The sequence below is a fragment of the Chiloscyllium punctatum genome, chromosome 18, assembly GCF_047496795.1.
Source record: "Chiloscyllium punctatum isolate Juve2018m chromosome 18, sChiPun1.3, whole genome shotgun sequence".
Lineage (NCBI taxonomy): Eukaryota > Metazoa > Chordata > Chondrichthyes > Orectolobiformes > Hemiscylliidae > Chiloscyllium > Chiloscyllium punctatum.
The window spans coordinates 97,079,706-97,092,849 of NC_092756.1; the positions used below are offsets into that span (position 1 = coordinate 97,079,706).

Here is a 13,144-nt window from a genome sequence, read left to right on the forward strand (position 1 = left end):
GTCTCGCACTTTGGCAAAAAGAATAAAAGCACAGACTACCTTCTAAACGGTGAGAAAATTCATAAAGCCAAAGTACAAAGGGATCTGGGAGTGCTAGTCGAGGATTCTGTAAAGTTTCTCAACAGGCAGTTTGATTCTCAACATGCAGGTTGAGTCTGTGATTAAGAAAGCGAATGCGATGTTGTCTCAAGAGGGTTGGAATATAAAAGCACCGTTGTGCTACTGAGACTTTATAAAGCTCTGGTTAGGTTCCATTTGGAGTACTGTGTTCAGTTTTGGTCCCCACACCTTAGGAAGGACATACTGGCACTGGAACGTGTCCAGCGGAGATTCACACGGATGATCCCTGGAATGGTAGGTCTAACATATGAGGAACGGCTGAGGATCCTGGGATTGTATTCATTGGAGTTTAGAAGATTAAGGGGAGACCTAATAGAGACGTACAAGATAATACATGGCTTGGAAAGGGTGGATGCTAGGAAATTGTTTCCGTTAGGTGAGGAGACTAGGACCCGTGGACACAGCCTTAGAATTAGAGGGGGTAAATTCAGAACAGAAATGCGGAGACATTTCTTCAGCCAGAGAGTGGTGGGCCTGTGGAATTCATTGCCGCAGAGTGCAGTGGAGGCTGGGACGCTAAATGTCTTCAAGGCTGAGATTGATAAATTCTTGTTGTCTCAAGGAATTAAGGGCTACGGGAAGAATGCAGGTAAGTGGAGTTGAAATGCCCAGCAGCCATGATTTAATGGCGGAGTGGACTCGATGGGCCGAATGGATAGATAGATATATAGATAGACAGACAGACAGATAGTTATACAGATAGATAGATAGAAAGATAGATAGTTAGCTAGGTAGTTAGATAGATAGATAGATAGATAGATAGATAGATAAAGAGACAGAGAGACAGACAAACAGACAGAGAGATAGATAGATAGATAGATAGATAGATAGATAGGTAGACAGATAGATAAATAGACAGACAGACAGATAGATAGATAGATAGGTAGACAGACAGAGAGATTGATGCATTGATAGATAGTCGGACAGACAGATAGATAGATAGACAGACAGATAGATAGTTAGATAGACCGACGTATAGATAGATAGATAGACAGACAGACAGCTAGCTAGCTAGATAGATAGATAGATAGACAGACAGGCAGATAGATAGATGGATAGTCAGACAGACAGATAGATAGATAGATAGATAGATAGATAGATAGATAGATAGATAGATAGATAGATAGATGGTTAGTTAGACAGACAGACAGATGAATAGATAGATAGACAGATGGACAGATAGATAGATAGATAGATAGACAGATTGATAGATGGATAGATAGATAGATAGATAGATAGATAGATAGATAGATAGATAGATAGATAGATAGATGCGTAGATAGATAGATACAGAGACAGATAGATTGATTGATAGATGGATAGACAGAGACATAGATAGATAGATAGATAGATAGATAGTCAGACAGACAGATAGATAGATAGATAGACAGACAGAGAGATTGATACATGGATAGACAGTCAGACAGTTAGATAGATAGATATATAGACAGACAGACAGACAGATAGATATATAGATAGATAGATAGATAGACAGACAGACAGATAGATAGATATATAGATAGATCGATTGATCGATAGATAGATAGACAGACAGATATAGATAGATAGATAGATAGATAGATAGATAGATAGATAGATAGATAGATAGATAGATAGATAGATAGATAGACAATTAGATAGACAGACGTGTGGAGAGATAGACAGACAGACAGACGGACGGATAGATAGATAGAGAGACAGACAGACAGACAGATAGATAGATAGATAGATAGATAGATAGACAGATAGACAGACAGATAGATAGTTAAACAGACAGAAAGACGAATAGATAGATAGATAAACAGACGGACAGATAGATAGATGGATAGATAGATAGACAGACAGATAGATTGATAGATAGAGATAGATAGATAGATACATACATACATAGACAGACAGATAGATTGATAGATGGATAGACAGAGACACAGATAGATAGATAGATAGACAGACAGACAGGTGGATAGATAGATAGATGGACAGATAGGTAGATAGATAGATAGATAGATAGACAGACAGGTGGATAGATAGATAGATTGTCAGACAGGTAGATAGATAGATAGATAGATAGATAGATAGGTAGATAGATAGATAGATAGATAGATAGATAGATAGATAGATAGATAGATAGATAGATAGATAGATAGATAGATAGACAGAGAGATTGATGCATTGATAGATAGTCGGACAGACAGATAGATAGATAGACAGACAGATAGATAGTTAGATAGACCAACGTATAGATAGATAGATAGATAGACAGACAGGCAGATAGATAGATGGATAGTCAGACAGATAGATAGATAGATAGATAGATAGATAGATAGATAGATAGATAGACAGACAGATAGATAGATAGACAGACAGATGATTAGATAGATAGACAGATGGACAGATTGATAGATGGATAGATAGATAGATAGATAGATGCGTAGATAGATAGATGCGTAGATAGATAGATACATAGACAGACAGATAGATTGGTAGATGGATAGACAGAGACATAGATAGATAGATAGATAGATAGAGAGAGAGAGAGATAGACAGACAAACAGACAGATAGATGGATAGATAGATAGTCAGACGGACAGATAGATAGATAGTTAGATAGACAGATAGATAGATAGATAGATAGACAGACAGAGAGATTGATACATGGATAGACAGTCAGACAGTTAGATAGATAGTTAGACAGATAGATAGATAGATAGACAGACAGACAGGTGGATAGATAGATAGACAGACAGACAGGTAGATAGATAGATAGATAGATAGATAGATAGATAGATAGATAGATAGATAGATAGATAGATAGATAGATAGACAGACAGACAGACAGCTAGATAGATAGATAGATAAATAGATAGATAGATAGATAGATAGATAGATAGATAGATAGATAAATAGACAGATAGACAGACAGATAGATAGATAGATAGATAGGTGGATAGATAGACAGACATATAGATAGATAGATAGATAGATAGATAGATAGATAGACAGACAGACAGACAGACAGTTAGATAGATAGATAGGTAGATAAATCGATAGACAGACATATAGATAGATAGATAGATAGTTATACAGATACATAGATAGATACATAGATAGATAAATAGACAGACAGACAGACAAATAGATAGATAGATAGATAGTCAGATAGTCATACTGATAGATAGATAAATGTATAGATAGATAGATAGATAGATAGATAGATGCCTAGATCGATACATAGACTGACAGATAGATTGATAGATGGATAGACAGAGACACAGATAGATAGATAGACAGACAGATGGATAGATAGATAGATAGATAGATAGATAGATGCGTAGATAGATAGATACCTAGACAGACAGATAGATTGGTAGATGGATAGACAGAGACATAGATAGATAGATAGATAGATAGAGAGAGAGAGAGATAGACAGACAAACAGACAGACAGACAGATAGATGGATAGATAGATAGTCAGACGGACAGATAGATAGATAGTTAGATAGACAGAGAGATTGATACATGGATAGACAGTCAGACAGTTAGATAGATAGTTAGACAGATAGATAGATAGATAGACAGACAGACAGGTGGATAGATAGATAGACAGCCAGACAGGTAGATAGATAGATAGATAGATAGATAGATAGATAGATAGATAGATAGATAGATAGATAGATAGATAGATAGATAGATAGACAGACAGACAGACAGCTAGATAGATAGATAGATAAATAGATAGATAGATAGATAGATACATAGATAGAAGTTCGGCACAACATCGTGGGCCGAAGGGCCTGTTCTGTGCTGTATTGTTCTATGTTCTATGTTCTATGTTCTAGATAGATAGATAAATAGACAGATAGACAGACAGATAGATAGATAGATAGGTGGATAGATAGACAGACATATAGATAGATAGATAGATAGATAGATAGATAGATAGATAGATAGATAGATAGATATATAGACAGACAGACAGACAGACAGTTAGATAGATAGATAGGTAGATAAATCGATAGACAGACATATAGATAGATAGATAGATAGTTATACAGATACATAGATAGACACATAGATAGATAAATAGACAGACAGACAGACAAATAGATAGATAGATAGATAGATAGATAGTCAGATAGTCATACTGATAGATAGATAAATGTATAGATAGATAGATAGATAGATAGATAGATAGATAGATAGATAGATAGATAGATAGATAGATAGATAGATAGATAGATAGATAGATAGGGAGAGTGATAGAGGGCAGACAGACTGAGATCAACAAAAGTCACAAGGGACAGCTATGCAGTAGGAATGATAAAGGGAGAGAGAGAGAGAAGGACAAAGGTGTGGATGGAGACATAAAGACTGATAGAGGTTGATCTCCAGACAGGATGGTGTGATGGAAACAGAACAAGAATGTCTGATCTGAAGGCAAGGAGTCTGACTGACAGGGGTGGTCTTTGCTTGTGCAGCCCCTGTTTGTAGAGTTTTGTGGGGTTCAGTTGCTGGAAATGTCCTCTGGGTCCCATTGTAAGAAGTCCATCCCCACGGTGTGTTACAGACTTCCCAAAGTGTCGGCTCGCTGGAGATCTGAAACAGATCGAAAGGACAGTAGTCAGCTTCTGTTCCAGCCCAAAGGAAATCCTCTCCAGCAGAATTCCAAACACAAAACACACCACACTGGCTCTGCAGACATGACCACAGACTCAAAACCCACAATCCCAATGCTGTACTGAGGGAGTGCCGCACTGTTGGAGGGTCAGTGCTCAGGGAGTGGCACACTGTTGGAGGGTCAGTGCTGAGGGAGTGCCACACTGTCGGAGGGTCAGTGCTGAGAGAGTGCCGCACTGTCAGAGGGTCAGTGCTGAGAGAGTGCCACACTGTCGGAGGGTCAGTGCTGAGGGAGTGCCGCACTGTCAGAGGGTCAGTGCTGAGAGAGTGCTGCACTGTCAGAGGGTCAGTGCTGAGGGAGTGCCGCACTGTCAGAGGGTCAGTGCTGAGAGAGTGCTGCACTGTCGGAGGGTCAGTGCTGAGGGACTGCCGCACTGTCAGAGGATCAGTGCTGAGAGAGTGCCGCACCATCGGAGGATCAGTGCTGAGAGAGTGCCGCACTGTCAGAGGGTCAGTGCTGAGGCAGTGCCGCACTGTCGGAGGGTCAGTGCTGAGGCAGTGCCGCACTGTCGGAGGGTCAGTGCTGAGAGAGTGCCACACTGTCAGAAGGTCAGTACTGAGGGAGTGCCGCACTGTCAGAGGGTCATTACATCTTCATATCTGTATATTCAATATGTATTTCATTAGCTGTGCAGTGATTATAGAATGACCTGAGATTGTGAAAGGTTATATATAAATGCAAGTTTTTTTTCTCTATGCTCGACGACTTCCAGTTTTTACTGAGGAAATAAACTGAAGTTTTAAAAATTATGGCCCATTACCCTCCCAAGATATTTCCGAAGGTGGATATACCACATGGTTCATGATTGAGCACAGGATGATTCCAAGTTTAATTTGTCTATCTTTGCTGTTAGCTAGTCGAGCTGTGATTAGAAACTCAGTAAATGCCTTTCCCCCCACCACCCCAGTCATCAAACTGAGTTGGATAGTCCTCTCAGGTTTCCCCTGTTGAACACTCTGTCGGTAACTCTGAACTACAGCAAGCTCTTCACAAACAGAAAAAATGTCAGATTAGATTCCCCTACAGTGTGGAAACAGGCCTTTCAGCCCAACAACTCCATACCAACCCTCTGAAGAGTAACTCAGCCAGACCCTTTGACTATTGCACCTAACACTACAGGCACTTTAGCATGGTCAATTCACTTGAACCGTGTATCTTTGGACTGTGGGAGGAAACTGGAGCACTAGGAAGAAACCCACGCAGACACGGGGAGAATGTGCAAACTCCACACAGACAGTCAGCCAAGACTGGAATCAAACCTTGGACCCTGGTGCCGTGAGGGAGCAGTGCTAACCACTGTGCCACCGTGCCAATGCTCACTTTTATTTGAAGAGGACTTGTGTTCAGTCGAAAAGGAATCTTGATTTAATTGTACAGGAGCCGAGTGAGACCGCACCTGGAGTTTTGTGTGGAGTTCTGATCCCCTTGCCTAAGGACGGATATTTTCCCATTGAGGGAGCGTGACGGAGTTTCACCGCACTGATCCCAGGGACGATAGGACCGTCCTGGGTAGAGAGATTGAGGAGAAGGGGCCTGGATTTGATGGCGTTCAGAAAAATCAGAGGAAATCTCATAGAGATGTACAACATTCTTAAAGGGATAGAGAGAGTAGATGCAGGACAGTTGCTTCCCCCTGTTGTGGGATTTGGAACCAGGAGACACAGCCTCAGGATAAGGGGCAAGCCATTGAAGGTGAGTTGGCAAGTCTGTTTGCTCAATGTATTGTCAATCTTTGGAATTCTCTGTAGCAGGTGGCTGTGGAAATTCAGTCTTTAGGAATATTCAAGATAGAAACCCATTGTTTATTACACATTAAAGAAATGGGAATAAGCACTGAGATTGGATTTAAACCATGATGGGCTATGCTTGAGGGACTGAATGGCCACCTCCTGCTGCTGTGTTCCTATTGTTGGCCTCAACTGCGCTGCATTCCATGGGCAAACAGCTTCAGTATCTGGTCACAGGACACTATGGTCCCCTGGTATTTCACCATAGTAACAGTCAGTCACACAGGAGGGAAACAGGCAATACCTGGAAGTGAATAACATTCCCAGATTCTTATAGAACACGGAACAGTACAGTACAGGAACACACCCTTCGGCCCACAATGCTGTACCGAACATGACACCAAGTTAAGCTAATCCCTTCTGCCTGCCCTTAGCCCATATCCCTCCATTCGTTGCATATTCATGTGCTCATCTAAAAGTCCCTTAAACACCCCCATTGTGTCTGCCTCCACCACCCCTAGCAGTAGACTCCCTTCCTGATGAAGGGCTCCGATTTTCCTGCTCCTCGTCTGCTGCCTGACCTGCTGTGCTTTTCCAGCACCACTCTAATCTTGAATATGTTCCAGAATCCTACCATTCTCCGTGTAAATACCTACCCCGCACATCTCTTGTCAACTTAGCCCCTCCCACCTTAACTGCCTGCCCCCTGAAATTAGACATTCCAATTCTGGGAAAAGGATTCTGATAGTCAACCCTATCCATGCATCTTATAATTTTATAGACTTCTATCAAGTCTCCCCCCAGCTACTGCTGCTCCAAAGAAAACAACCCGAGTTTTTCTAGCCTCTCCTTATAATTCATATCCTCTAATCCGGGCAGCATCCTGGTAAACCTCTTCTGCACCCTCTCCAAAGCCCCAATATCCTTCCTGTAATGTGCTGACCAGAATTGAATGCAGTACTCCAAGTGTGGTCTAATCATAGTCTTAAAAAGCAACAACATGACATCCTGCCTCTTACACTCAATTCCCCGACCAATAAAGGCAAGCATGCCACACGCCTTCTTTCCCACCCTATCTACCTGTGTGGCCACTTTCAGGGAGCTATGGACTTGAACCCCCAGATCCCTCTGTGTATAGTTCCTGTCCCTAAAAGCTCCCAAAGTCCTGATCTAGATCTGGATCTGCTCCCCAGGGAATAATGATACAGTGAAAGTCGATTACCCACCTGAGGGAGGGAAGATCTGAGTCAGCCATTGCAGCCATTGCACAGGCCAGGATGATCGAGAGGGGATAGCTGAGAGAAACCATAGCAACCTGCAAGCAACACACAGAAGGAAGGGAAAGCCATATCAGTTATAACAGTCTATGTGTTACACATTGGTGGAATGTACTCTGTTACAGTAAAGACAACATCCCCATAAGTCGACCCAGAACATAGGTCTCTCCTCACAGAGAGACAACTGGTTGAGTTTAACCTGAGGGTCACTACACCTCAGGCAAGCGGGGAGTTAAAAATCCAACAACACCAGGTCATAGCCCAACAGGTTTATTTGGAAGCATCAAGGTTTCAGATGAAGGAGCAGTGCTCCGAAAGCTAGTACTTCCAAATAAACCTGTTGGACGATAACTTGGTGTTGTGGGATTTTTAACTTTGCCCACCCCATTCCAACACCGGGTCCACCACATCAAGGGGAGAGTCCTTCAGAGGGACCCCAGCCAGTGCAGAGTTCGAACCCACACTGTGAACAGCACTCTGTAAAATACACCAGCTATCCAGCCAACTGAGCTGACTGCTGTCACAGCCCAGTGCCTGAGGCAGAGCTACAACTCCCCAGTTAGAGAGGGGGTGAATGAGCGGTCATCATTCTCACTCCCAGTTCCTAACCGGTTATCACCAGGAAAGCTACCTCTCACTGTAGGCTTCGACATCTTGCAGCAAGGTCAGTTCTCACTCTGTGACCCAACGCATGTGGGAGCACCACCTCCTGCAAGTTCCCCTCCGAGCCCCTCACCATCCTGACATAAATATATCGCCGATGCTGCACTGTCGCTGGGTCAGAATCCTGGAATTCCCTCCCTCAGGGCATTGTGGGTCTACCTACAGCACATGGGCTGCAGCGGTTCAAGAAGGCAGCTCACCCCCACCTTCTCAAGGGGCAACTAGGGATGGGCAATAAATGCTGACCTTGTTACTAATGCCCATAAAAAAAAAGAATTAAAGCAGAAGTGAAGTCACTGTGGTTGTGTCCAGGGAAGGTTGGTTGGCTCAGTTGGATGGTGAGTGATGCCAGTGCCGTGGGTTCAATGCCCACATCAGCAGAGGTAACCATGAAGGACTCTCCTTCTCACCCTCTCCCCCTTGAGGCGTGGTGACCCTCCAGTTAAACCCCCACATGTTGTCCGCAATGGGAAAGCGGTGACTTTTATACAGGGAGTCCCTCTGATGACACAGTGCATCCTTGCACTGTACAGTTGGGTGCACACATAGAGTCATAGAGTCATAGACATGTACATCATGGAAACAGACCCTTTGGTCCATGTCGTTCATGCTGACCTAACCCTAACCCGAACCTTAACCCAACCTAATCTTGTCCCATTTGCCAGCACTTGGCCCATATCCCTCTAAACCCTTCCTATTCATACACCCATCCAGATTCCTGTTAAATGTTGTAATTGTACCTGCCTCCACCACTTCCTCTGGCAGCTCATTCTATACACGTACCACCCTCTGTGAGAAAGAGTTGCCCCTTACTTCCCTTTTATATCTTTCCCCCTCACCTTAAATCTATGCCATCTAGTTCTGGACTCACCCAACCCAGGGAAAAGACCTTGTCTATTTACCCCTTCCATGCCCCTCATGATTTTATAAACCTCTATAAGGTCACCCCTCAGCCTCCGACACTCCAGGGAAAACAGCCCCAGCCTCTCCCTGTGGCTCAAATCCTCCAACCCTGGCAACATCCTTGTAAATCTTTTCTGAACCCTTTCAAATTTCACAACATCCTTCCGACAGCAGGGAGACCAGAATCTCATTCCTGGTCCCGGGATGAGCTGAATTCAACTAAAGCTCAGGTTCTGCCTCCTGATCTGAGGCTGTTGCTAATCTTGGTCGAAACCTGAGCACTGCGGTAGTTTGTCCCCACCTTCTGCAGGATGGGCAAGAAATGCTAAAACTACAGCGAGTGGAAGGAGTATTTTAAAAAAAAATACATGGCATCAGTGGTTCCTGGGAGACAGCAAAAAATTCCCCGAGCCCAGTGGACAGTGTGCATCTTCAGGAGAGCTGAACAGTGTATGGGGAGCAGGCTGCGAGTGGGAACAGGAATTCAGGCTGATCTGTGAGGGGGACAATCTAACCATTGTGTACACAGCATCCCAGAACAGGGAGGAGTCGAATGCCTCTGTAATAAGGGAAAACTTTCTTGTCTTTCTGTCCTTCTCTCTCTCTCCTTCGAACAAAAGCAGTCGATAGGAAGAGGGATGAGATGGTGGAGAGTGCTCTTACCTCTCTCTCTCTGTGCGCAGTAATGCCAGTCCAAAGCTGTGGTTTCTTGTCAAGGTGCGTGGTGCCCAGTGTCGATGTTTTCAGAGGCTCTGTTGCAGGCTTTTATAGAGCCAGGTACAACAGGGAAGGTGCAGGTGTCAGCTCCCTGGGACCCAGCCAATCGGTTTCTGCAGCTGAGGAGATTGTTATCCTCCCCCCTGTCAGGGACACGAGGCAGTCGGAGCTCTGCTGTTTTCTGAGGTGGCACTCTCCTGTGAGATATAAACATATGGGGGTGGGGGGGGAGAATTGCCTTCAATGTCTGGAGACTGCCTGTCTTCCTTTAAGGTACTTTGTCACACCCTCCCCCTGACCAATCTTGTTGACCCCCCCCACCGTCTGATGCCAGATCTTTACCTGATCACCTGGCTGTGAGGTTCGCGCAGCACATTCAGCAGCACAAAGGCTGCCAACTAAATACAAGTGATTGTTGTTGTACACTAGGCACGGAGCACTGTGCACTGTTCCACATTACAGATGGGCACTGGAGAGAACCATAGAACCTCTACAGCATAGAAGCAGGCTATTCAGCCCATCCAGTCCATCCCCTTACCCTATCCCTGTAACCTAGCATTTACCATGGCTAACTCACCTAGCCTGCACATCCTTGGACACCATGGGCAATTTCCCATGCCCAATCCACCCTAACCTGCGCATCTTTGGATTGTGTGAGGAAACCAGAGCACCTGAAGGAAGCCCATGCAGACATGGGGAGAATGTGCAAACTGCACACAGACAGTTGCTAGAGGATGGAATCGAACCTGGGTCCCTGGCTCTGTGAGGCAGCAGAGCTAACCACTGAGCCACTACATCACCCCCCAGGGTGTAAAACCAGATTTAATTGAATAGCATTACAACCGAGAGACTAAGGTGGGCTCTAGTCTTGGAAAGTGAAGGCTAAGGGGTGACCTACTCAAGGTCTACGAAATTATGAAGGAATTTTAACAGCATAGACATATAGAAGATATCGCTGATAGTGTGTGTGTGTCTGTGTGTGTGTGTCTGTGACTGTGACTGTGTGTGCGTGTCTGTGAGTGTGTGTGTCTGTGTCTGTGAGTGTGTGTGTCTGTGTGAGTGTCTGTGTGTGTCTGTGTCAGTGTGTGACTCTGTGGGTATGTGTCTGTGATTGTGACTGTGTGTGTGTGTCTGTGTGTGAGTGTCTGTGTGTGTGTGTATATGTGTGTGGGGAGGGGAGACTTGGGGGTGGGGGTGTATGAGTGGGGGCGGCTGAACTAAAGGCAATAAACACAAGATAGTCACAAATAGACCCAACGGAGTAATGTCTTCACCCAGGGAACAGAGAGCATGTGGCACTGCATTCTGACAGGGATTGGTCAAGGAGATAAACAGAATGTTGGAGGATCTGAGCTATAGGGAGAGGCTGAACAGGCTGGAGCTGTTTTCCCTGGAGTGTCGGAGGCTGAGGGGTGACCTTATAGAGGTTTATAAAATCATGAGAAGCATGGATAGGATAAATAGGCAAAGTCTTTTCCCTGGGGTCAGGGAGTCCAGAACTAGAGGACATAGGTTTAGGATGAAAGGGGAAAGATATAAAAGGGACCTAAGGGGCAACTTTTTCACACAGAGGGTGGTACGTGTATGGAATGAGCTGCCAGAGGAAGTGGTGGAGGCTGGTACAATTGCAACATTTAACAGGAATCTGGATGGGTATATGAACAGGAAGGGTTTGGAGGGATATGGGCCAAGTGCTGGCAAATGGAACTAGATTAATTGAGGATTTCTGGTCAGTAGGGATGAGTTGCACAGAAGGGCCTGTTTCCATGCTGTACATCTCTATGACTCTTTGACTCTAGATACATTTAGAATCATAGAGTCACAGAGATGTACAGCACGGAAACAGACGCTTTGGTCCAACCGGTCCATGCCGATCAGATATCCCAACCCAATCTAGTCCTACCTGCCAGCACCTGGCCCATATCCCTCCAAACCCTTCCTATTCATATTCCCATCCAAATGCCTCTTAAATGTTGTAATTGTACCAGCCTCCACCACTTCCTCTGGCAGCTCATTCCATACATGCACCACCCTCTGTGTGAAAACGTTGCCCCTTAGGTCTCTTTTATATCTTTCCCCTCTCACCCTAAACCTATGCCCTCTAGTTCTGGACTCCCCCACCCCAGGGAAAAGACTTTGTCTATTTATTCTATCCTTCCCCTCATGATTTTATAAACCTCTAATGTCACCCCTCAGCCTCCAACGCTCCAGGGAAAACAGCCCCAGCTTATTCAACCTTTCCCTGTAGCTCAAATTAAAAAAAGCTGGATAAACACACAAGTGAGAAAGGAATAGAAGGATAAGATGGAGGGGAACAACGAAGGGGAAGGACCAGGCTAGTGAGGAGCAGAAATACCACAAAAGGGCTGAATAGCCAATTTCTGAGCTGAAATCTAACTTAATTATAAGAATGTTTCTCCAAGGAGCTGAGTGCAACAGGGTAAAATCCACATGGGGACAGTGCAGGTACTGAGTTATCCAGTCTCACTCAGTCAAACTGTGAGGTTGCGACAGGCACTGAGAGCAGTGTGGCACTTGAAGGGTTAATAAACCTGGGCCCATGCAAAGGCTGCCCCCTGGTGGGCGACAGTCTCCAGGCAGCAAGAGGACAGATTTGCTGAATGTGTGAGAAAGACAGAGGAGAGGGCTGGGAAGGAATACATGGCCAGGTGAGACAGGAGAAAACTGAAAATAAAATAGAGCAAGTCACAGGGTAACACAGGAATGAAGAACTGAGTCTTACACTGTCTCAGTGTAAACTGTGGAGAACATGTCATGGATATGAAGTGGGAGAATAAATACAGGTCAACACTCCCAGTACAGTGCTGAGGGAGTGCTGCACTGTCGGAGGGTCAGTGCTGAGGGAGAGCCGCACTGTCAGAGGGTCAGTGCTGAGGGAGAGCCGCACTGTCGGAGGGTCAGTACTGAGGGAGTGCTGCACTGTCAGAGGGTCAGTACTGAGGGAGAGCTGCACTGTCGGAGGGTCAGGGCTGAGGCAGTGCCGCACTGTCAGAGGGTCAGTACTGAGGGAGTGCCGCCCTGTCGGAAGGTCAGTACTG

General features: G+C 44.7%; 1 protein-coding gene across 1 annotated transcript in view; it reads right to left on the reverse strand.

The window, feature by feature from the left end:
* The window catches only part of LOC140489017 (calcitonin receptor-stimulating peptide 2-like), an 18,844-nt gene extending 8,727 nt beyond the window's left edge, over window positions 1–10,117 (reverse strand). Inside the window, exons 1-3 of the mRNA XM_072588248.1 lie at window positions 10,032–10,117; window positions 7,752–7,840; window positions 4,576–4,716 (exon numbers count right to left, since the gene is read on the reverse strand). Coding sequence (XP_072444349.1) covers window positions 4,576–4,716; window positions 7,752–7,834 — 224 coding nt within the window. The 5' untranslated portion in view covers window positions 7,835–7,840; window positions 10,032–10,117. The remainder of the gene's footprint in view (window positions 1–4,575; window positions 4,717–7,751; window positions 7,841–10,031) is intronic.
* Between the last annotated feature and the right edge of the window lie 3,027 nt (window positions 10,118–13,144).